The sequence below is a fragment of the Eubalaena glacialis genome, chromosome X, assembly GCF_028564815.1.
Source record: "Eubalaena glacialis isolate mEubGla1 chromosome X, mEubGla1.1.hap2.+ XY, whole genome shotgun sequence".
In the NCBI taxonomy this organism is placed as follows: domain Eukaryota; kingdom Metazoa; phylum Chordata; class Mammalia; order Artiodactyla; family Balaenidae; genus Eubalaena; species Eubalaena glacialis.
The window spans coordinates 37898360-37925741 of NC_083736.1; the positions used below are offsets into that span (position 1 = coordinate 37898360).

Below are 27382 nucleotides of genomic sequence, written 5' to 3' on the forward strand. Positions count from 1 at the left end.
TATCATTCAGATCAACATATAGAACATTTCCAGAATCCTAGAAGACTCTCTTATGTGTCTACTCCTCCAACCCCCTGCCCCCCAATATTCTGACCCATATCTTTCAATGAATTAGTCATGCCTGTTTTTGAATTTCATATGAACAGAATAATACAATATGCACTCTGCTTCTGGCTTCTTTTGCCCAACACATGATTGATTAATTTCTTCTTTTTCATTAAGATGTCATTATTTGAAATATACCATTATTTGTCTATACATTCTACTGTTGGTGGACATTCAGATTGTTTACAGTGTTTTCACTAATTATAAAGTGTTGCCATGATTGTTTTAGTATGTGTCTTTTTTTTAATTATTATTTTTTTGGCCGCACTGTGTGGCATGCGGGATCTTAGTTCCCTGACCAGGGTTCAAACCTGTGCCTCCTGCATTGGAAGCTCGGAGTCTTAACCACTGGACCTCCAGGGAAGTCCAGTATGTGTCTTTTGATGGTCTCTTTGGTATACACCCAGAAGTGAAATTGCTGGGTTATAGGGTATATGTGTGTTTAGCTTTAGTAGATGCTGCCAAACGGATTTTCCGGAATAGTTGGTTATATTAGTTTAGAATCCTATCAGCCCTGTAGTTGATGTCATTCTTCCTTAGCAGCATTTAGTATTGTCGGTCCTTTTAAGTTTAGCCATTTGGGTGGAGATTTAGCAATATCTAATTGTGGCTTAAATATCCATTTGCCTGTGTTTAATGCCGTTAGAACCTTTTCATATGCTTATTGGTCTTTTAAACTCTATTTATTGGTCCATTGAACTCTATCTTACCTATAAAATCTGAAGTTTGGCCAGTAGATGACTTGAAAGTCCCTTGCAGCTCAAAATCACTAGTTGAGTGAATTCTCTGAAATAAGAGATTCTTTAAAATGAACTTAATTGATCTAGTAGTGACAAAGAGGATAAACATTCCTGTGATAATTTAAAAAATAATTATGCATCTTTGGCTTTAGAATACATCTGGAAAAATCTTTGCGCTTGAGAGATTCAATACTTCAAATTAAAATATGGCCTTTAGAAATAAACCAAGAAGACAAGAAATAACAAGTATTGGTGAGGGTATGGAGAAAAGGGAACCTTTGTGCAGTGTTGCTGGGATGTAAATTGGTGCAGCCACTGTGGAAAACAGTATGGAGGTTCCTCAAATTAAAAATAGAAGCTACGGGGCTTCCCTGATGGCACAGTGGTTAAGAATCCGCCTGCCAATGCAGGGGACACGGGTTTGAGCCCAGGTCTGGGAAGATCCCACATGCCACGGAGCAACTAAGCCCGTGCGCCACAACTACTGAGCCTGCGCTCTAGAGTCTGCAAGCCACAACTTCTGGGTCCGCGTGCCGCAACTACTGAAGCCCATGTGCCTAGAGCCCGTGCTCTGCAACAAGAAAAGCCACTGCAGTGAGAAGCCCGCGCACTGCAACGAGGAGTAGCCCCCGCTTGCGGCAACTAGAGAAAGCCCACACGCAGCAACGAAGACCCAACGCAGCCAAAAATAAATAAATTAATTAAAAAAAAAAAGAAAGAAAGAAAGAAACTGGTATGATCTATCAATTCCACTTCTGGTATTTGTCCTAAGAAAGGGAAAACACTAACTTGAAAAGACATATGCACGCCCATGTTCATTGCAGCATTATTTACAATAGCCAAAACAACCTAAGTGTCCATTGATAGATGAATGGATAAAGAGATTGTGGTATGTGTGTATATGTTACTCGGCCATGAAAAAGAATGAAATTTTGCCATTTGCGACAACATGGATGGACTTCATAGGCATAAAGACAAATATGATCTCTCTTGTATGTGGAATCTTAAACAAACCAACCCAAGCTCATAGATACAGAGAACAGATTGGTGATTGACAGAGGTAGGGGGTGGAGTGGGAGAAATGGGTGAAGTGGGTCAAAAGGTAAAAAAAAAAAAAAAGTAATACGTTCATTATCAAAAAAGATATAAACCAGGAAGCTTATTCCATTCTACATTCGTTCCACTCTCCAGGACTTTTTTTATGTATCCCAACAAATGTCTCTAAGCTTAGCTATCATTCTTTTTTGTGTGAAATTCATGGTTATGAAATACATTTTAAAGAATTTACTTGCTATTCTGTTCCTTTGGTGGTGAGGGGGCTAGACTGGTGAATTCCTTAAGGGCAGAAACTGAGTGTTGTTTACTGTTCTGTCTTTTCAGGGTCTGGTGCAGAGTCGGTACTCTATAATGTCACCAAGATAAACAGGTTTCCATAGATTTTTTTTTTTTACCCTACCTTTCATTATTTAACCAGATTTCATCTATATAAACATGCTTTAAGGGATGGGCAAGGATAGAGATAACTCTTGAATACCCTTAAGAATATCTGATTTGTTTTAATAAGATTGCATGTTTTACCACCAGTGAACTTTTTGTATAGGCCAAATTTTTTTTATATGTATATATAAATTTATTTATTTATTTATTTATTTTTGGCTGCATTGGGTCTTTGTTGCTGCGCACGGTCTTTCTCTAGCTGCGGCCCACGGGGGCTACTCTTCGTTGCGGTGCGCAGGCCTCTCATTGCGGTGGCCTCTCTTGTTGTGGAGCACGGGCTCTAGGCGCACAGGCTTCAGTAGTTGTGGCTCGAAGGCTCTAGAGCGCAGGCTCAGTAGTTGTGGCACACAGGCCCAGTTGCTCCGCGACATGTGGGATCTTCCCGGACCAGGGCTCGAACCCGTGTCCCCTGCATTGGCAGGCGGATTCTCAACCATAGCGCCACCAGGGAAGCCCCTAGGCCAAATTTTCTTTGTTAAAATTTTACACCTAGGGTCTTCCCTGGCGGTCCAGTGGTTAAGACTCCGTGCTTCCACTCCAGGGGGCACGGGTTCAATCCCTGGTCAGGGAACTACGATCTAAGATCCCACATGCAGTACGGCACCCCCCTCCCCCCCAAAAAATAATTACAGTGCCAGAGGTGGGAGAACCAAGGTTATGGATGCCACCCAGTTTTGCATACCATCAACCTTACTTGGTAATTGGTGCTGGTCTTTTGTTATTTTGAACTACTGTCACATTGACTGCATTAGGCTATTCCATGCTGTTTCTTATGCCTTTTTTGCTCCATCCCTACACACATTAACTTGGCGTACTACTCATCTTTATTCTGTAAGATGCAGCTCAGATATCGTTCTTCTAAGAAGCTTTTGTAGATATTCTCTACCCTCAACTAATTTATGTTCCCACCTTCCCAAACTTTTTATTAAGGAAAAATCAAACATACATAGATGTAGATAAACTCCCATCAACTAGCTTCAATTCATGGCTATTCTTTTTATGTACCCCCTCCATTTTGAAGCAAATCCCAGGCAGGATTTCATCTTAAATATTTTAGTATATTCCAGTTTAATTTAGATGTTTTTCCTTGGTGCTCACATTGCCCTTCTGTGTTGTAAATTATAGGTTTTTAATTTAGTTCTTAGATATTCTTGTGTTCTACTTTGTAAACCTCTCAGAGCAATAGCTAATACTTAGTGCCTATATATATTATATATGCATAAATTCTTTATATTCTTACAGCAATCTTGAAAAGGTAGCTACTATTTCCCTCATTTTATATATAAGGAAAGCAAGATGTGGATGTTAAGGAACTTGTCCAGCTTGGACATCTAGTAAGTGGCAGAACAGGAATTCAAACTGAGGCAGTTTATCTTCATTCTGTACTCTTATTAACCACTACCCTGTATAATGTCTGAGTAAATGAGTTCTGTTAGCATTTTCCCCTTATTAATTTGGCCTTCTTTTGCCTTGCATTTGCCAACAGCACGTAGACATTAACTGCTTTTTCATAAAACATAGCTAAAGGGACCTAGCCTGCAGCTCTCCCATTTTAAAAACGAGGTTCCCTTGCCTTTAGCACTTCTGCTTCTCGTTTCATTTGTGATCTGTAAAAAATACTGCTGACGTCTGGCCTCTTTTTTTAGTAGTATCTCAATATACTAAGGGGGGGGTGCCATAATTGAATTAGAATGTTTTAGTTTTATATTTTATATACCACATTTTAAAAAAAACCAGTTTATTTATTTATTTCCTTTCCCTCCCTCCCGCCTTCGTTGCTGTGCCGGCTTTCTCTAGTTGCGTTGGCCGGCTTTCTCTAGTTGCGTTGGCGAGTGGGAGCTACTCTTCGTTGTGGTGCACGGGCTTCTCATTGCTGTGGCTTCTCTTGTTGCGGAGCACAGGCTCTAGGTGCGCGGGCTCAGTAGTTGTGGCTCACAGGCTGTAGAGTGCAGACTCAGTAGTCGTGGTGCATGGGCTTAGTTGCTCCACGGCATGTGGGATCTTCCCGGACCAGGGCTCGAACCCGTGTCCCCTGCATTGGCAGGCAGATTATTAACCACTGTGCCACCAGGAAGTCCCTATATACACCACATTTAAAGTTTTTAATGGTGTCATTTTCAGTAAGTTCATATAGCTTTCACTTTTGATTTGAGTATTAGCCTTCATGGTATACTGCAGAGTGTTATTTTGAACCTTTAGGATTAATTGTACACAGACATACAGAGTTGAAAGGATAGCTTTTTTTTCATACATCTCTCTTAATGGAGTCTACATATATAAAATCATGTTGCAGAATAATGTAAATGTCCAAATAATGCCTAAATAAAATGTGTACCATACAATGGAATATTTTTCAACTATAAAGAGAAATGAAGTGTACTGATACATGGTACAATTTGGATGAGCCTTGAAAACAATCATGCTAAGTGAAAGAAGCCAATCACAAAAGATTCCATGTTGTATGATACCATTTATATGAAGTGTTCAGAATAGGCAAATCTATAAAGACAAAAAGTAGGTTAGCTTGGGGCTGGGGGTGAGGGAGGAGGGAAGGGGGAGTGATTGCTGCTAATAGGTATGGGGTTTCTTTTTGGGGTGATGAAAATATTCTAAAATTGATTGTGGTGATAGCTGTACAGCTCTGAATAAACTAAAAACAGTTGAATGGTACACTTAGAGTGTTTTATATAGTATGTGAATTATATTTCAAGACTTATTTAAAAACTATAATATGTAACTTCAAACATAGTGAAGATAATCTCAACGACTAGAAGGAATTTCAAATTCTTGGTTTCCTTTTCAAATTCTTTACATTTGTGATTCAATCTCATTGTGGAAGTTTCAGGCAAAAAGAGTACCTACTGGATGCACCTTGAAAATGGTAATTATCAATAATGTGTCTGCCTTGCTTAAAATGTTGACTAAATGAAATGAAGTCTCTCTTTTCATTGTGTTGGATCAGCATTTCATGATTGGATTAGTTAACTTCTAAAAGTGTTAACTAATTTTGATAAAGATTGGTAAGAGCTATTAATAAATAACTTTGAGTCGTTTATCTTAATCTGTCTTTTAACGAAGAATAGACTGATAAGTAGGCATACCTTCTGTGACATTTGGTATGTGACTGTGTCTAATATTTTAAGCCAACGTTGCTCACTTGCTTTTTGTGAGTAGGTTGCTTTGTTTAGGGACTAGAATTTATTGAGACCTTGCACCCTTGGTAAGGATTTAGTAAATAAAAGGAATATTTAAGTAAAAGTATATCTTTTATTGAAAAGTGACCTGGGTGTGTGTGCACTATAAATCTCAGTATTTTGAAGGATTATAATTTAAAAAGTGGTGAATATTAACTTTTGTTTCTGTGGGCCGAACTATAAGCTATAGGTATCAGTGACAAGGGAAATAGACTTTAGACTCAGTAAAAGAGAGACGTTCTTTTTTTTTTTTTTTTTTTTTTTTTTTAAATTTATTTATTTATGGCTGTGTTGGGTCTTCGTTTCTGTGCGAGGGCTTTCTCCAGTTGTGGCAAGCGGGGGCCACTCTTCATCGCGGTGCACGGGCCTCTCACTATCGCGGCCTCTCTTGTTGCGGAGCACAGGCTCCAGACGCGCAGGCTCAGTAATTGTGGCTCATGGGCCTAGTTGCTCCGTGGCATGTGGGATCTTCCCAGACCAGGGCTCGAACCCATGTCCCCTGCATTGGCAGGCAGATTCTCAACCACTGCACCACCAGGGAAGCCCAAAGAGAGACCTTCTTGCTGATAGCAATGAGCTTCACAGTGTTGTAACCAAAAACCTTTAAAGGGAAGATTTAAATGTAGTATTTCCTACAATTGGAGCAGTTAATTTCCAAATCTTAATAGTCTTTGAACACCTCTCCCTGATTCCCTGCGAGGTTCTAGCCTTCAAAGTATCTCGTTGGTGCCCTTTTTGTGCTCAAGTTAGAACAAGTATTTTCTTTTTAAAACAAGTCTTTTCATTTTTATGATATTCTTAAACGTTAGTACATGTGTTTTTGAGTACCTGGATGATTGTCTCGTAATCAGGAACCGCCAAACCATTTCAGCCACTGATGTTAGCTTTGTGTTTTTAACACGTTGATGCTCAGTTGTACAATTTAATTTGTCAGATGAGAGCAACAGAAGCAGACTTAACACATACATGATGTGTTGGTGTGAAGGAAAAATGATGTCATGGCAAACCATGTGTACAGAGTGATGTAGTGATTCAAGTAGGAAAGCTGTGTTTCCCACATGGTACATGATAGTAGTAGGATAGCCGTGCAAAACTCAAAGGAACCTATGCCTTAGCAGTCAGCAGTATGCTGCCATCTGTCACATATTATTAATATTAATAGTTTTGTTTGTATTTAGTTTGCAAATTTGTTTTGTAGAAGAGCAATAAGCAAAAGGAGTTGAATTCTGATTTCATTTATGCACATATTTAAGCAGCATTAAAATAGAAAGTAATTTAATTTTTTAAAATGCTGTTAAGGTAGAACCAGATTTGGCAAACTTGAGCCAGCTTAGTATATTGTTGATAGAAACCTGGTGCTTGGAGTCAGATGACTGGAACCGGGACTCCAATTCCATATTTACCAGGTTACTTCCCTATTTCTTGAATGAAAAATATACTTGTATTTCTACCTAAAAGGGTGGTTCATTTGTCCATTCTTTTACTCAACAGATAATTAGTTTACTTACTGTGTAGCACTGCATAATTTTGATGCCTCTTTGTTACTGTTTTGTTTTTTTTTTAATTTATTTATTTTTGGCTGCGTTGGGTCTTCGTTGCTGCGCGCGGGCTTTCTCTAGTTGCGGTGAGCGGGGGCTACTCTTTGTTGCGGTGCGTGGGCTTCTCATTGCGGTGGCTTCTCGTTGCGGAGCACGGGCTCTAGGCGCGCGGGCTTCACTAGTTGTGGCTCGCGGGCTCTAGAGCGCAGGCTCAGTAGTTGTGGTGCACGGGCTTAGTTGCTCCATGGCATGTGGGATCTTCCTGGAGCAGGGCTCGAACCCTTGTCCCCTGCATTGGCAGGCGGATTCTTAACCACTGCGCCACCAGGGAAGTCCCTACTGGTTTCTTTAGTCTTTCTATTGTCACGTTTTCTTTAGAGCCAGCACAAATTCTGATATGAACACTGTGCTGTGAATTGTCTTACAGATGGTAAGATTTGAGTTGAAACTTTTTAAAAAGTAGGGCAAACTTTTGAGATACGGTAGGATTCTGTGTTAATGTAACAGAATAATAAAAGCAGCTATATTAATAAAACTATTGAGGCTGTTCATTTTAAAGTTCAACCTGTGCAAGTATAATATGTATGTCAGGAGCATAGAATCCTGGTAATTTATAATTGGGAGAATACTTTTCCTCTGGAGTGATTTGGAGATCATATTCATAGGGTGACAGGGCGCCTGGGAATAAGAATTGTCAAGTGTACATAGTAATCTAATTAGCATTTCAAGGGAGAAATAACCAGCAGTTGTTAGAACATCTACTATTTGTTGTGTGCCTTCTGTGTACGTGGCACTTCACATACATTCTTCCATTAAAGCTTCCCAGCAATCTCTGAAGGTATTAGCCACCTTGAAAGAGAGAAGAAGATACTTGGAGATTAAATATGATCTGTTATAGGTATATCTGTTATATTGCAATTGCTGAAAAGCCTCATGTTCTGCAAAAATCATGCACCAAAAAGTAACAGGGCTTATGGGGGAAATAGGATTGAGAGCAAACTGATCACTCAGAAGCTATGTGACTTTGTAATTAGAGCACTAACAAAAACAATAAGAATTTCAATAAAATAAACAGCACAGTTTTAAAGATCCTAAACTCCTGACAAACTATGGTAAATATAGGACTTTTTTTTTTTTTTTAAGGTAACCTAATAGAACCCTTCCATATAGGGAATGGTTGAGGTTACTGAGTTAGGGACACAAGGCTGAAATAAAATTTAAATGCACAAAGGTCAGGAGGAACAGTATACATACTGACAAGACAGAGCATGCGGCCAGACTGAGCCAAGAAAAATGTAGGGTGATGGCTATCTGGTCCAGACCTTTATCCCCAACCCTCATGCTGCATTCAGCTCCTGTTACTTGGTGCAAAACATTAATGTGTTGAGGGGAAAATTGCTTATGAAGTAACATGATTTGCAGGTGTGTTTACTTGTATTTGCCAGTGAGCTAAATACCATCACAAAACTACAGGTATACCTTACTTTATCGCGTTTCGCTTAATGCTCTCGGCAGATAATGTGTTTTTTTGCAAATTGAAGGTTTGTGGCCACCTTGCATCGAGCAAGTCTGTTGGTGCCATTTTTCCAACAGCATTTGCTCACTTTGTGTCTCTGTCACACTTTGGTAATTCTCACAATATTTGAAGCTTTTTCATTATTATATTTGTTATGCTTACCTGTGATCAGTGATCTTTGTTACTGTTGCAAGAAGATTATGACTTGCTGAAGGCTAAGGTGATGGTTAGCATTTTTAGCAATAAAGTATTTTTGAATTAAGGTATGTACATTGTGTTTTTAGACATGACGCTGTTGCACACTTAATAGACTACAGTATACTATAAACATAATTTTTATGTGTACTGGGAAACCGAAAACTTCGTGTGACTCGCTTTGTGATATTTGCTTTATTGTGGTGGTCTGGAACTGAACCCACAGTATCTCCAAGGTATGCCTGTACATGTTTTGTAGCAGAACAGACTTCATATTTACCAAGTCTTTTTTCACTCCAAAACCCTCACACATGTTCCATCCTCAGTACTAAATTACAAATAGTTGTCTTTAAAGTGTCTCCCCTCCAGTGGAATGTTATTTGAGAGGAAAGAGAACTAATACTTAACTGGACAGCTCTGTCTGACATTTAAAGATAATCATTACCTCATTTAATCATCAACAACCATAGCCTTGTGTCCTCAGGTGAGGAGACTAAGTCCCAAAGAGGTTTGGGAACTTTGCCTAAGGTCACACAGTTAAGTACTAGAGTAGAAATTTAAGTTCATATATTTCTGGTTAGAAAATTGCTTTTGTATACCACACTGCTTCTGGCAAAATAAGTTTGAGATCTTTAACAAGAGTGGTTGACTAACACACTTAATAGGATTGATGAAGTACCTCTGTTTCTCCCCTCTATGGTCTCTCCTCCTATAGCACTGAAATAGAAAGAGCAATGTAGCATAGCAAGGGGATAAGCAGAACTGTTGGTACCAAGGTATCTAGATTTGAAATTTGATTTGCTAGCTTTGTTCCCTATTAGTTATTTCATTTTACTCAGATTATCTTTATGTACCTCAGTTTTTTGTCTGTAAAATGGTAATAATGAGTACTTACCTCTTGAGATTGAGTATTAAGTGAGTTAATAGATCAAAACTTTTAAATGGTACCTGGCACATGGTGACTGCTCAATAGATGTTAACTGTTTGTCACTCCTCATTGCTTCTCTCATTTCCTTTTTGGTTCGTTCTTTTTCTACTGTAATTCTATACCGTTTTCCTCATTTCTCTCTTCCCCTCCCTATCTCTTCATATCATTGATTTGAAATAGATTAAATATAGATTGTACTTATGACTATTGATGTTTCCATCACTTCCTAAGTTTTCATTGATGTTTTGGGTGAATATGTTTGGATGCCTGTTGTTTGTAGGGCTGGACAGTTTTAAAAAATAGTGATTGTGAGGACTTGTTTTGTTTCTTAAGGTAAGTGCTGTGCAGCTATTTTAGTCTAACCTTTTTGTGTGCCGAAGTTCTTAACATTAAGCAAGAAAAGAAATAGTGTTACGGTATATTTCAGTGACAACATCTTACCTTAGTTTTATCTTTAAGGAGAATTCAGAATTTTTATTATTTGTAGATGGCAGGATTTTATACCAGGAAAATCAACTGAGGAGCTAGTAAGTTATTTAAATATGATTACCATGGCAAAATAAATCTATTTAATTTTCACGTGCTTGTGAAATTTCCTTTGGATGAACTCTAATTTCATTCCACTGTGTTCAAAGAATATACTTAACTTTCAATCCCTTAAGTTTATTGAGACTTAATTTACAGCCTAGCATATGGTCAGTCCTGGAGGATGTTCATGTGTACTCAAGAAGACTGTATATTCTTGTTGTTGGGTAGAGTGTTCTATAGATGTCTGTATGATCTAGTTGGTATATAGTTGTTAAAGTTTTCTGTTTACTTGGTGATCTTCTGCTTAGTTCTATCCATTATTGAAAGTGGGGAGTTGAAGTCTTCTCTTTTTTTTTTTTTTTTTTGGCCCGCACCATGCAGCATGTGGGATCTTAGTTCCCCAACCAGGGATCGAACCCGCGCCCCCTGCAGTGGGAGTGCAGAGTCTTAACCACTGGACTGCCAGGGAAGGCCCTGAAATCTTTAACTATTATTGTTGGATTGTCTGTTTCTCGCTCCTCTGTCATTTTTTGCTTCATATGTTTTGAGGCTCTGTTAGGTTGTGCGCATATATATATATATGCATATATATAATTGTCATATCTTCTTGATGAATGGACCCTTTTATTATCGTAAAATGTTCCTCTTTATCTTTAGTAATATTTTTTTGTCTTACAGTCTTTTTTTTCTGATAAACATATAGCCACTCCAGCTTTCTTATGGTTGCTGTTTTGCATGATGCATATTTTTCCATCCTTTTACTTTCTACCAGTTTATATCCTTGAATCCAAGATCTGTCTCCAATTGACAGCATGTGGTTGGATCTTTCTTTTTTTCTTCTCTTTCTTTTTTTTAAAAAAAAATTTATTTATTTTGGCTACACTGGGTCTTAGTTGTGGCACGCGGGATCTTTGTTGTGACATGTGTGATCTTTTGGTTGCAGCATGCGGGATCTTCTTTTAGTTGTGGCATGCAGACTCTTAGTTGTGGCATGCATGCGGGATTTAGTTCCCCCACCAGGGGTTGAACCCAGGCCCCCCCCTGCATTGGGAATGCAGAGTCTTACCCACTAGACCACCAGGGAAGTCCCTGGATCTTTCTTTTTAAATCCAGTCTATCTCTGTGTTTTGATTGGATTTTATGAGCCATTCACGTTTAATGTCATTATTGATATAGGTGGATTTACATTTGCCATTTTACTTTGTTTTCTATATCTCATGGCTTTTTTGTTCCTTTCTTCTTCCTTTACTGGTTTCTTCTGCCTTAAGTGAATGTTTTCTAATGTATTTTAATTCCTTTTAATCATTTTTTCCACTATGTTTTTTGTTAATATTCTTTTAACAGATTTATTGAGACATTCACATACCATACAATTCATCCATTTAAAGTGTACAATTCAATGGTTTTTGTCCTATCAATAATTTTTAAAAATTGTGTTGAAATATGTATATATATCACAAAACTTGCTACTTTAACCATTTTAAGTGTACAATTTAGTGGCATTATTTACATTCACAATGTTGTACAACCATCACAACTATTTCCAAAACTTGTTCATCACCCCAAGCAGAAATTTTGTAACCGTTCTCCAATAATTCTTCATCTTCCTTTTCCCCCAGCCCCTAGTAACCTCTAATTTCTGTCTATGAATTTGCCTATTCTAGATATTCATATAAGTGGAACCATACAGTATTTGTCCTTTTGTATGTGGTTTAATTCACTTAGCATGGTGTTTTCAAGGCTTATCCATGTTGTAGCATGTATCAGAACTGTATTTCTTTTTACGACTGAAAAATATTCTTTTGTATGAATACACCACATTTTGTTCTTTCATTGGTTGATGGACATTTGGGTTGTTTCCGCATTTTGGCTAGTATGATTAATGCTGCTATAAACATTTGTGTACATGTTTTTGGTGTGGACGTATGTTATTTCTCTTGAATATGTACATAGGAGTGGAATGACTGGGTCATTTGTTAATTCTGTGTTTAACTTTTTGAGAAATTGCCAAACTGTTTTTCAAAGGGGCTGTACCATTTTGCGTTCTTGCTAACAGTGTATGAAGGTCCCACTTTCTCCACATCCTCGCCAACACTTGTTATCTGTTCTCCCCTTTTTTGGGTGGTAAAATGTACATAATGTAAAATTTACCATTTTAACTTCTGGTGGTTTTTTTTGGCTGCACTGTGCTGCACGTGGGATCTTAATTCCCCAGCCAGGGATCGAACCTGTGCCCCCTGCATTGGGAGCTTGGAGGCTTAACCACTGGACTGCCAGGGAAGTCCCCTCATGGCATTTTTGTGGGTAGCATTGTTTCAGTTTTAAAGACCTGGAAAATTAGTGAGAGTAGTTGTTACTGGCCTTTAGGATAGGGCAGCTTGTAAGTGGCAGAGGTGGGATTTTGAATAAGAGTTATGTTTGAATCCAGAAGTTATTTTTACTTGCTCCATTCCTCTGTCTTGCTCTTAATCAACCTAGCACATTAAGGAAAAAGTATTCAATTCTTATGTGATGGTAGAGAGATGGCTGTTGAAAACAGCAGAATAGAGCAGAGTATGCTATGCTGAGACCTTGAGACCTGCTGTACCTGCCCAGCAGCGTTGGAAATCTAGAAATATGGAGAACTTAGAGGTAGAAGAAACTGAGAAACCAAGAGACAGAAAGGTGAGAGTATATAAGGGATAGGGATGGCAAGCATCTTGAGGCTTTGCCAATGGAATACTTTGCAAGAAGCAGAAGGTGATTTAGTTCTGTGGTCTGAGAGAAAGGTATTTTGTTTGGGGAGAGGTTTCATTCAGACTGCCACCTTTTCCATTTACCTTAATGTTACTTTGTTGAAAGGGACAGTCCCTTAGTTATCCACAGAATGCTTTTGTCTAGAATAATTTGTCCTCTGATTTTTGCCAGATATTTTTGATTTGTCTGTGGATGGAGAGTTATTGGGATGCATGTAGATGGAACAGTGTTGAGCATAAACAAAACAACACGAGAATATAATTTTAAGATGTTTTAACTCAAATAATCTAACGTTAAAGGAGTGCAAAGCAAGAGAGCAGTCAGTGCCGTGTGTGTGTGTGTGTGTGTGTGTATGTGTATGTTTTTTATTGTGGGAAAAATATATAACCAATTTACAATTTTAACCATTATTAAGTATAGTTCAGTGGCATTAAGTGCATTAACATTGTGCAGCCATCACCACCATCCATATCCAGAACTTTTCATCTTCCCAAACTGCAACTCTGTACCCATTAAACAATAATTCCCCATTTCCTGCTCTTCCCAACCCCTGGTAACCACCCTTCTACTTTCCTTCTCTGACTGTAGGTACCTCATATAAGTGGAGTCATGGAATATCTGCCCCTTTGTGATTGGTTTATTTCACTTAGCATTACATCCTCAAGGTTCATCCAAGTCAGAATTTCCTTCCTTTTTAACACTAAATACTATTACATTGTATGTATATACCAAATGTTGTTTATCCATTCATCCTTGGGTTGCTTCCCGGAAATAATTTTTGAAGAGCGATAGCGTTGGTTTCGTGGACAAAGTAATAGAATTAATTTTTTAGACTTACTTTCTATCTGTGCTTTGGTCAAGTCACTTCTTAGAGCTGTGGTTTTCTAATTTATAGGAAAATGCCACATTCTATGTAAAGTGTAAGGATTTACTTTAAAAACACCACTTTAATTTTGGTGTGCCTCAGGGTTCGTCCCCCCTCCCCAACTTGCCCGACACTTGGGAATATATTATGCTATTTCTTCCCACCCCCCAAGATTGTGACCTCCTCACTTTCAGAAGGAAGTGTGTATTCGGGGGGCTCCCAGATGATGCTAATGAATCCATCTCCCACTCTTGTGAGCATTAGCGTTCTGTTCAAGACCCGCAAGTTCTCCTTCAATTCCTGACTTAGAGTCAATTGTCTAGTGGATGTTTTCACCTCTGTTTCAGTGTCGAAAACTGTATTTGTCACTGCCATCACTGCTACCTACTATTCTCTACCCTCCCCTTTGAAAAGAAGTAGAAAGGAAAGGAAACTTGAGTCCAGGATTGTATAAGCCAAGAAAGCTCAGCTTCAAGGGAGGTGGGGGTAGTGGCAGCCAGTTGTGGCTAACGTTGAGAAGAGGGCAAACAGGGTGAACGGCGAGGGGCAGTCATTTGATTATCAGTTAATTGTCAATTAGTAGAGCATTGATGATCTGTGAACCAGACCTCCCCCACCCCCAAATGTACGTATTTACAAAGCTTTGCATGTCATTTTAGGGGAGTTGATCCTCAAACCCATCCATAGACTTCAGTTAAGACCCAGTGGCTTAAAACAGTTTTGATAGCTTAGGTACAGCTAGATGATGAGAGAGAATGGAAGAAGTGAAAGGGAAGGGAGAAGCAGAGGCATTCTTTTTAAGATTTGGGGGGAAAGGGAAGGACAGAGGTTGGTGATTTTTCATTTCAGTAACAAAGATTCAAGCATATTTATAGGCTAAGAACAAGGTTTCCGGGAAAAGATTGAGGGAGCGTCATTCATTGGGGATCGTGAGCAGATCTGAAGTAGAGAGAATGACGTTGAATTGGTTAGCTGATATTTTGAGTGGTAAGAAAAAAAAAGTTTAAACAATTTGCCAGCCAACCCAAAGTGGCTGAAGACAATGATAGGTGGGTTTTTCTGGGTTTTAAAATTGTCTACTTCACATAAAATTCTTTGTTAGTGTATGTAGGTTGTATAAAAATGGAAAACAAAAGTGAAAGGGAGGCTGTTCAACCATGTTATCTTTTAATTGTTTTTCCACTTTATGTGTTAAAGATTTTTCTGTTTTTAGCTGTCCCAGTACCCGATGTTATCAGTCTTAAGCTTTTTATTATGCCAATTTGATAAGTGAAACAAAATCTTGCTAGATTGCCATCTCTGGGTTAAGTGATTATATTTAAGCTTGAAGTAAATACCATGGACTAAATGGAAGTGTGGTTGCCTCATAACCAAATATCTATAAATCAGTCAGCTGAGGTTCTCAATCTCGTGGTACATTAGAATCAGTCATGGGGGAGATTTTTTGAAAAGTACTGATGCCTAGGCTTAACTCCCGAATATTGTAATTTATTCAATCTGGAGAGGGGTTTGGACGTCGGTGTTTTTAAAAGCACTTTGGATGATTTTACTACACAGCTAAGAATATAGAATTGAGGGTTTGGTGGTATTCCTCTATACACCTTTGCTAGATTTCTGCAAAGAGGAATTCCATTGTTAAACAGTTTGGGTCTGTAGCCCTGTCATGGCCCTGGGAGTGCCTGTGGCCAAAACCTTCCCAAAAGGGGAGAGTCAAGGTCATTTGACAAAATAGGTCGTATTGGAGGAGTAGTATACTGTTAACAATCAGATTTTATTACTTGGTTTATGTCTTAAATACATTGTAGGAATGTGTATATTCAAGGCATTAGCAAATTGAAGACAGTTTTGCCACTCCATAATTGAATCGAAATGACAACTAAGTAAATACCTTGATAATGTCTTTGGAATCCCAGGAAGAGACTGAAATATTATAAGGCTATACTTGTATGTTTTCTTGACATAACTGCTGATGTACTGTTATCAGTTTATTAAGTTAAATATAGTATTAATGAAACTTGAGCTTTTCAGCTTTGTCCTCTCTCTCATTTATATAACCACCTTCTCCTGACTAGATTCACTGGTAATATTAAATTCGAACAATTCCTTAGTTCATGTTTTTTATGTCTAAAACAATGTGCTTTTTTTCTTCTACTTGTAGGTTATGCAATGGTCTCTGCAAGATGGTTTATTCTTGAATTGGAGCTTTTTAAGACTGACAAATGCTGGTACTTCATCTTCTATAAGTGGACTATAATTTCTTTTTTCAAGACAACTACATAAGCAGACAAAATTGCAAAGATCTGCCCTGTGTCGAGTATGACAGCCACGACTCGTGGCTCTCCTGTAGGAGGGAATGACAACCAGGGCCAGGCTCCTGATGGACAGTCTCAGCCCCCCCTCCAACAGAATCAGGTAGGACGTTTAAGATACTAGTTAAAGCTACATTGGTGTGTCTATTATGGGATATTAAATAATGGAGCATGTTCTGAATAATTTGTGAAGTAACCATAAAACTGTTATTTTAAGAAATATAAACATAGGTCTTACACAGTAACAAGAAGCTCAAGTGCTGTAGATGGTGATGCTTGGGTATGCAGGTCCCCCCCCCCTTTTTTTTTCCTGGTGTCTTATACTATCAGTAATCATTAAAATCAAGTATTTAAGCCCTGTGTCAGTTCCAGAGCAAAGCATTAAATCATTTGATGTAGCCTGTGGTTAGAGTATGGACTCAAGTCATATTGCTTGTGTTCAAATTTTACCTTTGCACCATGCTAGCTTTGTGACTTTGGGTAAATTATATGACCTTTACGCCTCAGTTTTTTAGCTATAAAATAAGGATAACAATAGTATAACTACTTCGTAGGATCATTAAGAGGATCAAATGAAATAATGTTTGCAAAGAGCTTAAAATAGATTTTGGTATCTAGATTTTTATGCTGGGCCTCAAAACTCATAATATTCTTTCTTCTTCTATTCTCTGGGTGAATTTGTGTAAGACTTCAGTTATTTCTTCATTAATTATTTAGATTTTACTGATGAAACCATCTGGCCTGGGGCTTTATTTGTGGAAAGGTTGTAATTGCAGATCCAACTTTTTTTTTAAATAGGGGAATTTTCTGATTTTTTTTTTTTTTTTTTTTAGTGGCTTTTGGTAATGTGTTTTTCAAGGAATTTGTCCACTTCATCTAGATTGTCAAATTATTGGAGTAAAACTTTATAATATCCTTTTTTATTCTTTTTAATGTCTTAGGGTCTGTGGTAACATCTCCTTTTTCATCTCTGATACTGCTAATTTGTATTCTCTCTCCTGATTACTCTTTCCTAAAGGATTTATCAATTTCATCAAACCTTCCCCAAAACCAATTTTTGGCTTTAACTCTCTCCGCCCTTCCCACTTACATGCTTTTAACTCTTATTTCTTGTTCCCTTTACTTCTTTTGGGTTTGGATTGCTGCTCTTTTTCTCATTTCTTGACATGTAAGTTTAGATAATTAATTTTCAGCCTTCTATTGTATGCAGTTTTATACTGGGACATATTAAACCGAATAAGACAAACATTAAAACTTGTGATATGCAGCTCAAACAGTACTTAGAGGTGAATTTGTAGCTGAGGTGCATGCATGTGAATCACAGACTTGCTGCTTACAGTTGGTACATGTTTGTGTAGAATTCTGTATGGATAAGTTTTTAGGCAAAAGTACTGTTATTGTAGAGTACTTACATTTGTCATTTGTGGTTAAGTTCTTATTGTCCAGCTATTATAGATTACGTATTCTCTCTATTACAGGTATGATAGGAAAGAGCTGCGTGTGTGTGCGCGTGCGCTGGTGCACTTTCCCTCCCTCCCCCCTTCCCCCCTTTCATCCTCTCCCTCTGCCATTTTAGAGAAGTGAGCAAGTCAGGTTTTAATGTTTTTTTTCCAAGTAAATGTCAACTTTATTCCTTTTCCTCTCCAGTTCCCACTTTTAGGACATGTAATACTTAAGTATATGGTCACAAGTCTTGGACAGAGTCGTTAAGTGTTTCCTGTGTCATAAATTTGTTAGCCAGTACTCATGTTTCTTTAAACATAGTCTAAAGTTTATGTTGGATGCCAGAGATTTATATTTTTAAACCAGGAGCTTGTAGTTTGAGTTCCAGTATCTTTTGCTCTCTCTTTTCTGTTTCATACCTGCATCGTGCATGGACTTTTAACTTCTCCTGCAGTGTTTGTGGTTTGCATGGCTTTAGACAGAAATTAAACCTCTAACCTTACTTTTATTTTAAGGTGTACTTGATAATTCTAAGAGCTCTTGGGTTTGTGATACTCAGCTTAATATTAGGTATCTGCATTATGTCCTCTTCCTTTAAATAGCTCTTTACATTTTTGAGGATGAATGATAATTAAAACAAACAAAGGAACAAACAAATTGTATTTTTTTTTTGGGGGGGCCGCGCCACTCGGCTTGTGGGAACTTAGTTCCCCAACCAGGGATTGAACCCGGGCCCTCAGTGAGAGCACGGAGTCCTAACCACTGGACCGCCAGGGAATTCCCACAAATTGCATTCTTAACTATCTGTAGAATCCCTCTTTCACTTTCTTATTCTCTACTTTTTAATGTTAGGATTTTAGTTATTTCAGAAGAAGGTTTGACACTTACTGGACCAAGAGGAAGCAACCATAGCATTCATTAATCACTACCCAGCTTACGGCTTACTTTGAAAATGCTTTTTTCACGTTGGCATAAAGGGAATTTCTAAAACCAATCAGTGTAATAGTTTTTAAAAGGGTGTTCCCATAGGAGAGAATTTTAGGCTCTAGTATATATAATAAAGCTCAGTGATAAATGAAACAGCCTTGGCAAAGGCCCTATGGGATGAACACTCTTGGGAGATGTTCATGGGAGGGTGCAGACTTTCTGGAATGGAATTTAGTAAAATATATGTCAGTAGCCCTAAAAGAAATAATTTATACTGTTGTTGTAGTAATTATATTTCCAGGGTTCTGTCCTAAGGAAAAATTGAAGTTCAACACAAAGATTTATATATAAAAGATTCAGTATAGTTTTGTTTTATGTTAGCAATAAAAATTGCAGAATGCTAAATGTCCCTTAATTTTGTTTAATTAATTTAATACTATGTGGCCATTAATCAGCTCTTTTAAAAAGATTGTTTATGATGTGGGAAAATACTCAAATGTTGAATGGAAAAGGACACAGACTTAAGCAAGTATAATCCCAATTTTATTGAAAATTTATACATATATATAGACAGGATTTTGGGGGGGTCACATAGAAGAAAAATTGCAAGGAAATAATTGAAAATGTCATTGGTGCTTATCTGTTGGTGTGCTATTGCAGGTATCTTAATTGTTATTTTTGTCTAGGATTTCTGTGAGCATATATATAATACATATATACTAGGGGAAATGGGCCTTTTTAAAAAGTAATGAAGCAGACTTCCTAAGTTACATACTTGAAATGGAAATATTTCTGTTGGGCTTCTAAACTTGAATTCTGTTCTATAGATTTTTGCCTTGAAACTAGCCCTATAGCACCTGCGTAGTGTTCGCCATCTTAAGTAAAAGTTTGCTGTTTACTTGCAAATTGGCTCTGTGAGTTCATATATAAACTTTGTAAGTAGAATATATTAATGGTGGTATACCCACCTGTCTTCAGTACAAGTACTTATTTATGCATCTGTTCAATAAATGCTAAAATGATAGGGAAAGGGGCCTTCTTCTCTAAAAGGGCCATCAACCTACAGTAGGTAGAAAATTCAAGAATATACGAGTAAAAGTCAGCTTAAAATGTGGATTAGTCTCAATTTGAAAGAGAAAAATACCATCTGCTTTCAAAATTATTAAGGGTCATAAAAGTTCATTCACTTAATTGTGGAAATATTGTACACAGCTAAAGTATGGGGGGAAAGAAAAAGAAGCACTAAGAATGAAGAATGAAAGAATAAAATTAGCCTTATTAGTTGAAAATGATGTGACTTATTTAGAAGCCACAATGAAGTTTTAATAATTGTTTGGATAATAGTTGGAGACTAGGGGAATTGTGGAATAAAATTTATTTTTTCTCTTCAAAATGAAAAATAAATGTTATGTCAGAAACTTTTTAATCTGTAAAGTGTGTACGATGATTTCTATCATGAAGGGCTCATATAATGGGAAATGTAGGCGGAGAAGCAGCATACACTGTGGATAAGAACTCAAACTTTAGAATTAGACCTGGATTCAGATCCTGACCACAGAATTGGAGCTGTGTGACCTAGGGCTAATTACTTATTGTCTGAGTTTGTTTTTTTCATCTGTTAAGTGGCAGAAGAATACTTCCTTAGGCTGTTGAGGATTAAATGAAATTATTTTAAAGCATAGTAGCACAGAGACTGCCTGAAACATCATAAACTTACAATGATCACATCTTCTTTAAAAGTTTACATTATTTCCCCCTAATCTGTGTTGGTGTTTGAATTTAATTAAGACTTCATCGCCTGATTCTTCCAATGAAAATTCCCCGGCAACTCCCCCAGATGAACAAGGTCAAGTTGATGCCCCACCACAGCTTGAAGATGAGGAACCTGCATTTCCACATACTGACCTGGCAAAGTTGGATGACATGATCAATAGGTGAGTTGATTTTGTTTTGCTTTTTAAAGTGTGTCATACAGAGGAAAAACAAAAGTATTTCAGCACAGTGATTAGTACTAAGAAAAGAGAAAGAGCGGATAGGAATATCCCAGTAACCATACTGCCTCCTTAAATAGCCTTAACATCTTAGTCATTGCCACGTACTTTGCAACCCATGGTTCTTAATGGATTTAAAAAATGAAAGGAAGTAACAATGTCAATAAAGTGTTCAGATTACTGATGATCACCCTAGCTGGTGTGTTACTGAAGTAGAACCGTATGTGTGATTTCCCGTTTTTTTTTCTTATTGGCATGTGGGTTACTGGATGACTTTAATACTTCTTGCATGGCCCTGAGGTAAACCAGGTCATAAGAAGATTGAGATCCTCAGAGCCTGCCCCCTTGTGAACCCTTGATTAGTTTGAGACATTTAACCATCTCAGCTATTTGTTTCTCCTGATCTTCATCTCAGGGGAGTGGTTCAGAGTATACATTTTCATACTCATAGTACAAACATTCACCCACACCCACCTCCCCACCCCACACTTTGATTATTTGGAGTAAGACTCTTGAGACTGTGAAAGTTTAAGCTTGTGTGTATGGGAAGGAAAAGATTTGAAGAAGATACGGGAAGAACGTTTCAGGGAACCATCCTGCATGTCTGTGGTCTTCACCAGGCTGTGAGCTCAACAAGTGAGTCCTAGGGAGGTGTGACACATCCCTCCAACCCCCCAAAAGAAAAGTAAGGAAAATACACTTATAGGCACTTACTTGCCTTAGTAAGTTTACTTTTTTTTTTTTAAACTTTGGGTGGGTTTGTTTGTTTGTTTATTGATTGATTGATTGATTGATTGCTGTGTTGGGTCTTCGTTTCTGTGCGAGGGCTTTCTCTAATTGCGGCAAGCGGGGGCCACTCTTCATCGCGGTGCGCGGGCCTCTCATTATCGCGGCCTCTCTTGTTGCGGAGCACAGGCTCCAAACGCGCAGGCTCAGTAATTGTGGCTCACGGGCCTAGTTGCTCCGTGGCATGTGGGATCTTCCCAGACCAGGGCTCGACCCCGTGTCCCCTGCATTGGCAGGCAGATTCTCAACCACTGCACCACCAGAGAAGCCCCAGTAAGTTTACTTTTTAAAAATCAGTTAACACCATTACATATATAATGTCAGGGGAAATAGAAACCCTTTGCGTTTTTAAAAAAACATTCTGATTACATAAGTAATATAATGTAAGTACATCTTGTTAAACATAGAAATATATTATGTCAATAATGTTCTTTGTAATTTCCTCCGTAGATACACACCTTCCAACCAAAAGTTACTACTAACAATAAGGTGTACATTCTTCCAGGTTGTCTTTGTGTTTATTATCATATGTGCTGCTTTCTGTACAAATATGGAATTCTTACTATAATATCATTTTATGACTTGTTTTCCTCACTTCATTTATTTTAAATATTTTTCCTATTAATAAATATATATTTAACTCATTGTTTTTAAAGGTATATTTGAAAGAACACATTAAATGTCATTCTTCTGGCAGATGCCTATAGTAATGGTATATAATGAATTAGTCAAACAAACAAACAGTTGTATAAAGTTGTAATGTCCCTGCCCATTCTCTGTAGCAGAGTTATGATAGCAAAAAGTTGTACTGTTGCTTTTCAATTTTTGTCTGGTGGTTGCTGATGATAAAGTGTACTTCTTATGCTCACTCAAGGGCAAAGTTGCATGTTAGCAAATCTGCAGGGGGAGAAAAGCACAAGTGATGTTTTTTTATGTAAATAAAAACAATGAGAAAGGGTGGTATACATTTGTTTCTAATAGATTATGTGGTCATGGAGCACTTTTTATCAAAATGGGGGTTTTTGGAGCACTGGGTAAGTTGGGTGGTAGTGAGGGATGAAGGAGTAGGAAGAGGATGGACTCCCAGATGGTTGGGCCGCTGGCACTGGGAGCAGAGAAAGCACCACCTGGGTGTATGCTGCATCGTTGTTTGAGGGAGGAGGGTGCCTGTGGAGGCATAAAGACTTGGAGACCTGCGTCTAACTTAACCTTCAGGAAAAAGTTGATGAGGCAGAAATTAGTCATTTGCCACCTAGATATTTTCTTCTTTGTGAGGAAGTGGATGACAACTAAGAGATGCATCATGTCTCCTTTAACCTGAAGCCTGAAAGAGCACTTTCCTATGAACTCTAACATAGGTATCCATTTAAGTGATACTTGATTATTATAGTAGTTTTATATTCTAGTGATACTTGATTATTATAGTAGTTTTATATTCTGTGTTATTAAAATAATTTTATTTTCCCCCTTCTCTCATTGCTGTATCTTTTGTTTGACAGTTCCTTAAAAAATTTTTGTTTGTAGAGACAACAGATGATGCTTAGTCCCACAAAGCAGATGTTCTGCCAACCTTGTGGTTTTAATATTTTAGTTTCATTTTAATATTTTCATGGTGAGCTAAGTGAGTAGTTGTAATTAGTAACTCATTTATAGTGCCTCTTTCAGTGTTCAACCAATAAACATCTTTTTATATTATTAAAACTCTTAGGCCTCGATGGGTGGTTCCAGTTTTGCCGAAAGGGGAATTAGAAGTGCTTTTAGAAGCTGCTATTGATCTTAGTAAAAAAGGTAAGTTTAAATGGTCTTATGCTTTCCATAATGTATGCTACTAGCTAATAGTTTCACTTCATGCCTGAAGACTTTTTCTGTGTATTCCTAGACTAGAACATTTAACTAAGTTTTCTTGCTATGGCTTATGATTTGTCCCTAGAGCAAGGGTTCATTTCATATCCTTTGGACAGCCTTCAAGGATGTTTGTGAACTCTCTGAAGTTACACATAAAATTTGTATACATTCATATTTAAACTGTCTAGCTTATGTGTTGATTATTCTTTAATACACAGAAAAGGTTTGGATTTTCTCTAAAAGAAAAAAAAGACCGAAAGATGAGGTCCTGTGTTTTTTTAAAAAAATAACCCAATAAAAAGGAGTCATGCTGTTATTCTTGTCTAGAAGTAAAAGCTTAATTTTGGAATTAATCATTATTTTTTTCAGTGACTGGTTTTCTTTAGGTGCAATTGAATTCTCTTAGTAAAGGGCTACTATTGTAATATCTACTCATTTTTAAGGCATTGGAGATTAAAATAAACAGCAATAACATTTCAATTTCTGAAATAGGGTAGCCATGGATGTGTTCTAATTATCAATAGGAATTATCACAATTGAAATTAAATGTTGTAAAAATTATTGTCTTTAGTACCTTGCTTAAGTCTGTCTCATTCCACAGCAAGGGTAAAATTTCCTGTCTTAGAGTAATTACCCTCCTTCATTTAAGGAACGTGTCTTTACACCTTATTAATCTTAGAAAACCAATCTAATGAGCTATGAAAATGCATTATCAGATTACCATTGTTTTCACCACTCAAATTTCTTTTGTTCGTTTACACATTTACTCATCAGTTCAGCAAATTTTTGAAGACTTCTGTCCTAGACATGTTTTAGGTCCTGACTGTACAGTGATAGGTAAAAACACACAGTGGTATTTCATTTAATATCATTGACAGTCATTGGACATGCAATCCCCTCCTCCTCCCCATATTTCTTTGGGACCATGGTTTATTTTAATTTTAGACAAGGTTCAGATTTTTTAAACTACAGTACTGGGCTTAAATGTCATGTCTTTTGTACATCCAAAATCGTATAATACTCTCATGTTCAAATTGAATGGCTTTTCATTTTGTCATCAAGAGTTAAAGATTATTTTGTGTGTCTGGGGGCACGTAGCTCTGTTGCCTTTCTGAAATCCGGTGAAATTAAAAGAAAGATATAAAGAAGCGTAGACGTTGAGCCAGTGGAAGAGACTAATATGGAAGATGATAATTTATCTTTAATCGATTAAACTCTTCTGTAGCATAGTAGAATAGTATTTGATGTCAAATGGATAATGTACAACCAAAATGAGATTTTAAAAATAGTTGAGAAACGTCATTTTTAAAAAAATTTTTATTAATTTTATTTATTTTTGTCTGCGTTGGGTCTTCATTGCTGCGCGCGGGCTTTCTCTAGTTGTGGTGAGCGGGGGCTACTGTTCATTGCGGTGCGCAGGCTTCTCGTTGCAGTGGCTTCTCTTGTTGTGGAGCATGGGCTCTAGGCACGCGGGCTTCAGTAGTTGTGGCACACGAGCTTAGGTGCTCCGTGGCATGTGGGATCTTCCCGGACCAGGGCTTGTACCCATGTCCCCTGCATTGGCAGGCGGATTCTTAACCACTGCGCCACCAGGGAAGTCCCCGAGAAACGTCATTTTAAAAATTTTAAGATTTGTTGTCAGAGAGTAAAATACTGTGAAGTATATTTAAATCCCCTATCACATGGTACTCATAACCATTTTGTATTTAAGGTCGGTCCAGTGTCATAATTTGAAATAGTTTCGATTCATCTTAATATTACTTGGATTAATGTACTTTTATACAGTTAAGTATTTTTGAAATTCATTGAAGATTATTTTTGTTTCTGAATCTGTTACCTTTTTGACCTCTTATACATAATGCTGTGAGTTTTTTTCCAAAGCTAGTCGGCATTTGTTAGCTGTATTTTACAGTTATTACTTTTTATCATATAATTGGACATTGTAAGACAACCAGAGAAATATTTTGTTTACATTAATTTTTCTCTCCTTTTCTTAGGCCTTGATGTTAAAAGTGAAGCATGTCAGCGATTTTTTCGAGATGGGCTAACAATATCTTTCACTAAAATCCTTACAGACGAGGCAGTGAGTGGCTGGAAGTTTGAAATTCATGTGAGTCTTTCATTTGAATTTTAAAAATCAGATTTATATAGTGATGAGTGTGTTTTCTTATATAGTATATTTGGTTATATATTTGATCCATTAATTAAAGGATTTTAAAATGAGAAACTTTAAAAATACTTTTTATTAGTTATAATTTCTGTTGAAAGAAGCATGATCATTTAGAATGAGTGTGAGATTTAGAGTTAGAAAACATTGGTTTAATCTGTCTCCTTGGTTCTCAGGTGCCTTGTGACTTTTGACAAGTGACCATATTTCACTGAAAATATGACAGTTGTGAAATGCACCACTCACTTACTTTATGTACCACTGAGGAAGGAAAACACCCAAGATGGGGAATCTATTATCTGAGACACAAAGGGTCAATGCAGAGAAATAAACTTAACATACAGAAAGAAACACCAAAGAAACCTGCACATTTCAACTTTGGCACCTGGTAGAGGGGGAAAAAAAATCTCTTAAAAACTTAAACCACAAGCCAGTATTCAAACAGTTTTGAAGGCTGAATTCAAATCAGAGTTGTGATACAAAAAATATCAAATGGGGAACTTAAAGTGGTCTCAGGTTGGTGGTGTCCCCAGATGACTGGCAGAAACCAAGACAAATCTCTACAAATACCTTCAGTCTAGGTAAATGCACTATGCATTGATTATGTGATACAATCAGATTCCAGAGATCTTAAAAAGTGAAAAGAAATGTGCATTTTTAGATTCAAGTACCATAATTACTCCCAAGTCTCTGTTCTTGTTTATAATATGGAAATATGTTTATAAATTGTGAAGCAAGGCATATTTTTATGCCCAGTGAACTATTTCTCAAATATAACCATAGCATAAAAATACCAACATCTTCTAATTCAACATGTAAGTTTTTAAGTATAGAATGGAAACTTTGGGAGTGGTATCAGACTTTTGCATTGAGGCGTAGATAGCAAACCTACTCCATCTGGGATATTTGATGATACGTTGTTTAGATTTTAGAATTGTTGCCTCTAGTCGGAAAATTGCATAGAGAAAGCAGTGGTAATTTGCATCTTGTCTGGGGACATAGAGCAGTGCCTACTTCATTTTGTAAGTCATTGCAAATAGCTTTTGAAAGTAGGTACTATATAAATTATAAAGTAAATGCTAATTTCTTTTTTGATATATCAATTTGATCCCAATATTAGTAAAATTAAACATAACTCAAATGATCGGTATAGCACAGTTGAGAGGTCATTATTAAGATATAATTAATCAAGATCGGAAGATATTTCTGTTCGGAATGGTTTGATCTCATTAATAATTCTTTATATAACAGAGGTGTATTATCAACAATACTCATCGCCTGGTGGAGCTATGTGTGGCCAAGTTGTCCCAAGACTGGTTTCCACTTCTAGAACTTCTCTCCATGGCCTTAAATCCTCATTGCAAATTCCATATCTACAATGGTACACGTCCATGTGAATCCGTTTCCTCAAATGTTCAGTTGCCTGAAGATGAACTCTTTGCTCGTTCTCCAGACCCTCGATCACCAAAAGTGTGTTGGTTTGTTATTTTCAAAGTTAAATATTACAGTTGTTTTGCTCTGCTATAGAACTTTAAATGATCTGAACCTACTGTTAACATGGAGGAGGGTAATTTCACATTGCTCTTAAAGGGATTTTGCATTATTTTATAATTTTTTTTTTTTAATTTAAAAATATTTTTGGCTTTCTCCATGTAGTTAGTTCCCGTTGTCTTCTGCCCAGCCTCTTGGGAAATAGTCATAATTTGGGTTGGTATGAAACAGAGCATATTTTTCCTTTTAAATAAGAGTAGAGTAGGAGATTACGTCTTTGACCAAGGCCTGGCTAATGTGTCATAAAACTATAGAAATTACAAATGAAAGCAAAATAGCAAAACTTACAAATATCAATGAAATATATATAGTATACATAAACGTAAAAGTTCTCCAATGTAAATTTTCTATGCCAGCATAAACAGAATGTACATTAAAAAATGTATCCCTAAGCTGTACTTCTTTTAATAAATATTAAATAATTAACCATATATAATTTTTAAATTTTAGAATTTAGGAAGACTTTTTAAATATTGATGACCTTATTTTTTTTAAAAAAACAGGAAAATTTGAATATATAT

General features: G+C 37.1%; 1 protein-coding gene across 2 annotated transcripts in view; it reads left to right on the forward strand.

Moving 5' to 3' along the window:
* Positions 1–16061: 16061 nt before the first annotated feature.
* The window catches only part of USP9X (ubiquitin specific peptidase 9 X-linked), an 89268-nt gene continuing 77947 nt past the window's right edge, over positions 16062–27382 (forward strand). Inside the window, exons 1-5 of one of the 2 annotated variants that reach the window (XM_061179407.1) lie at positions 16062–16254; positions 20310–20455; positions 23007–23086; positions 25141–25253; positions 26562–26780. In XM_061179407.1, the coding sequence (XP_061035390.1) occupies positions 16159–16254; positions 20310–20455; positions 23007–23086; positions 25141–25253; positions 26562–26780 (654 nt within the window). In that variant the 5' untranslated portion in view covers positions 16062–16158. The remainder of the gene's footprint in view (positions 16255–20309; positions 20456–23006; positions 23087–25140; positions 25254–26561; positions 26781–27382) is intronic. The other variant, XM_061179406.1, reaches the window with a different exon arrangement.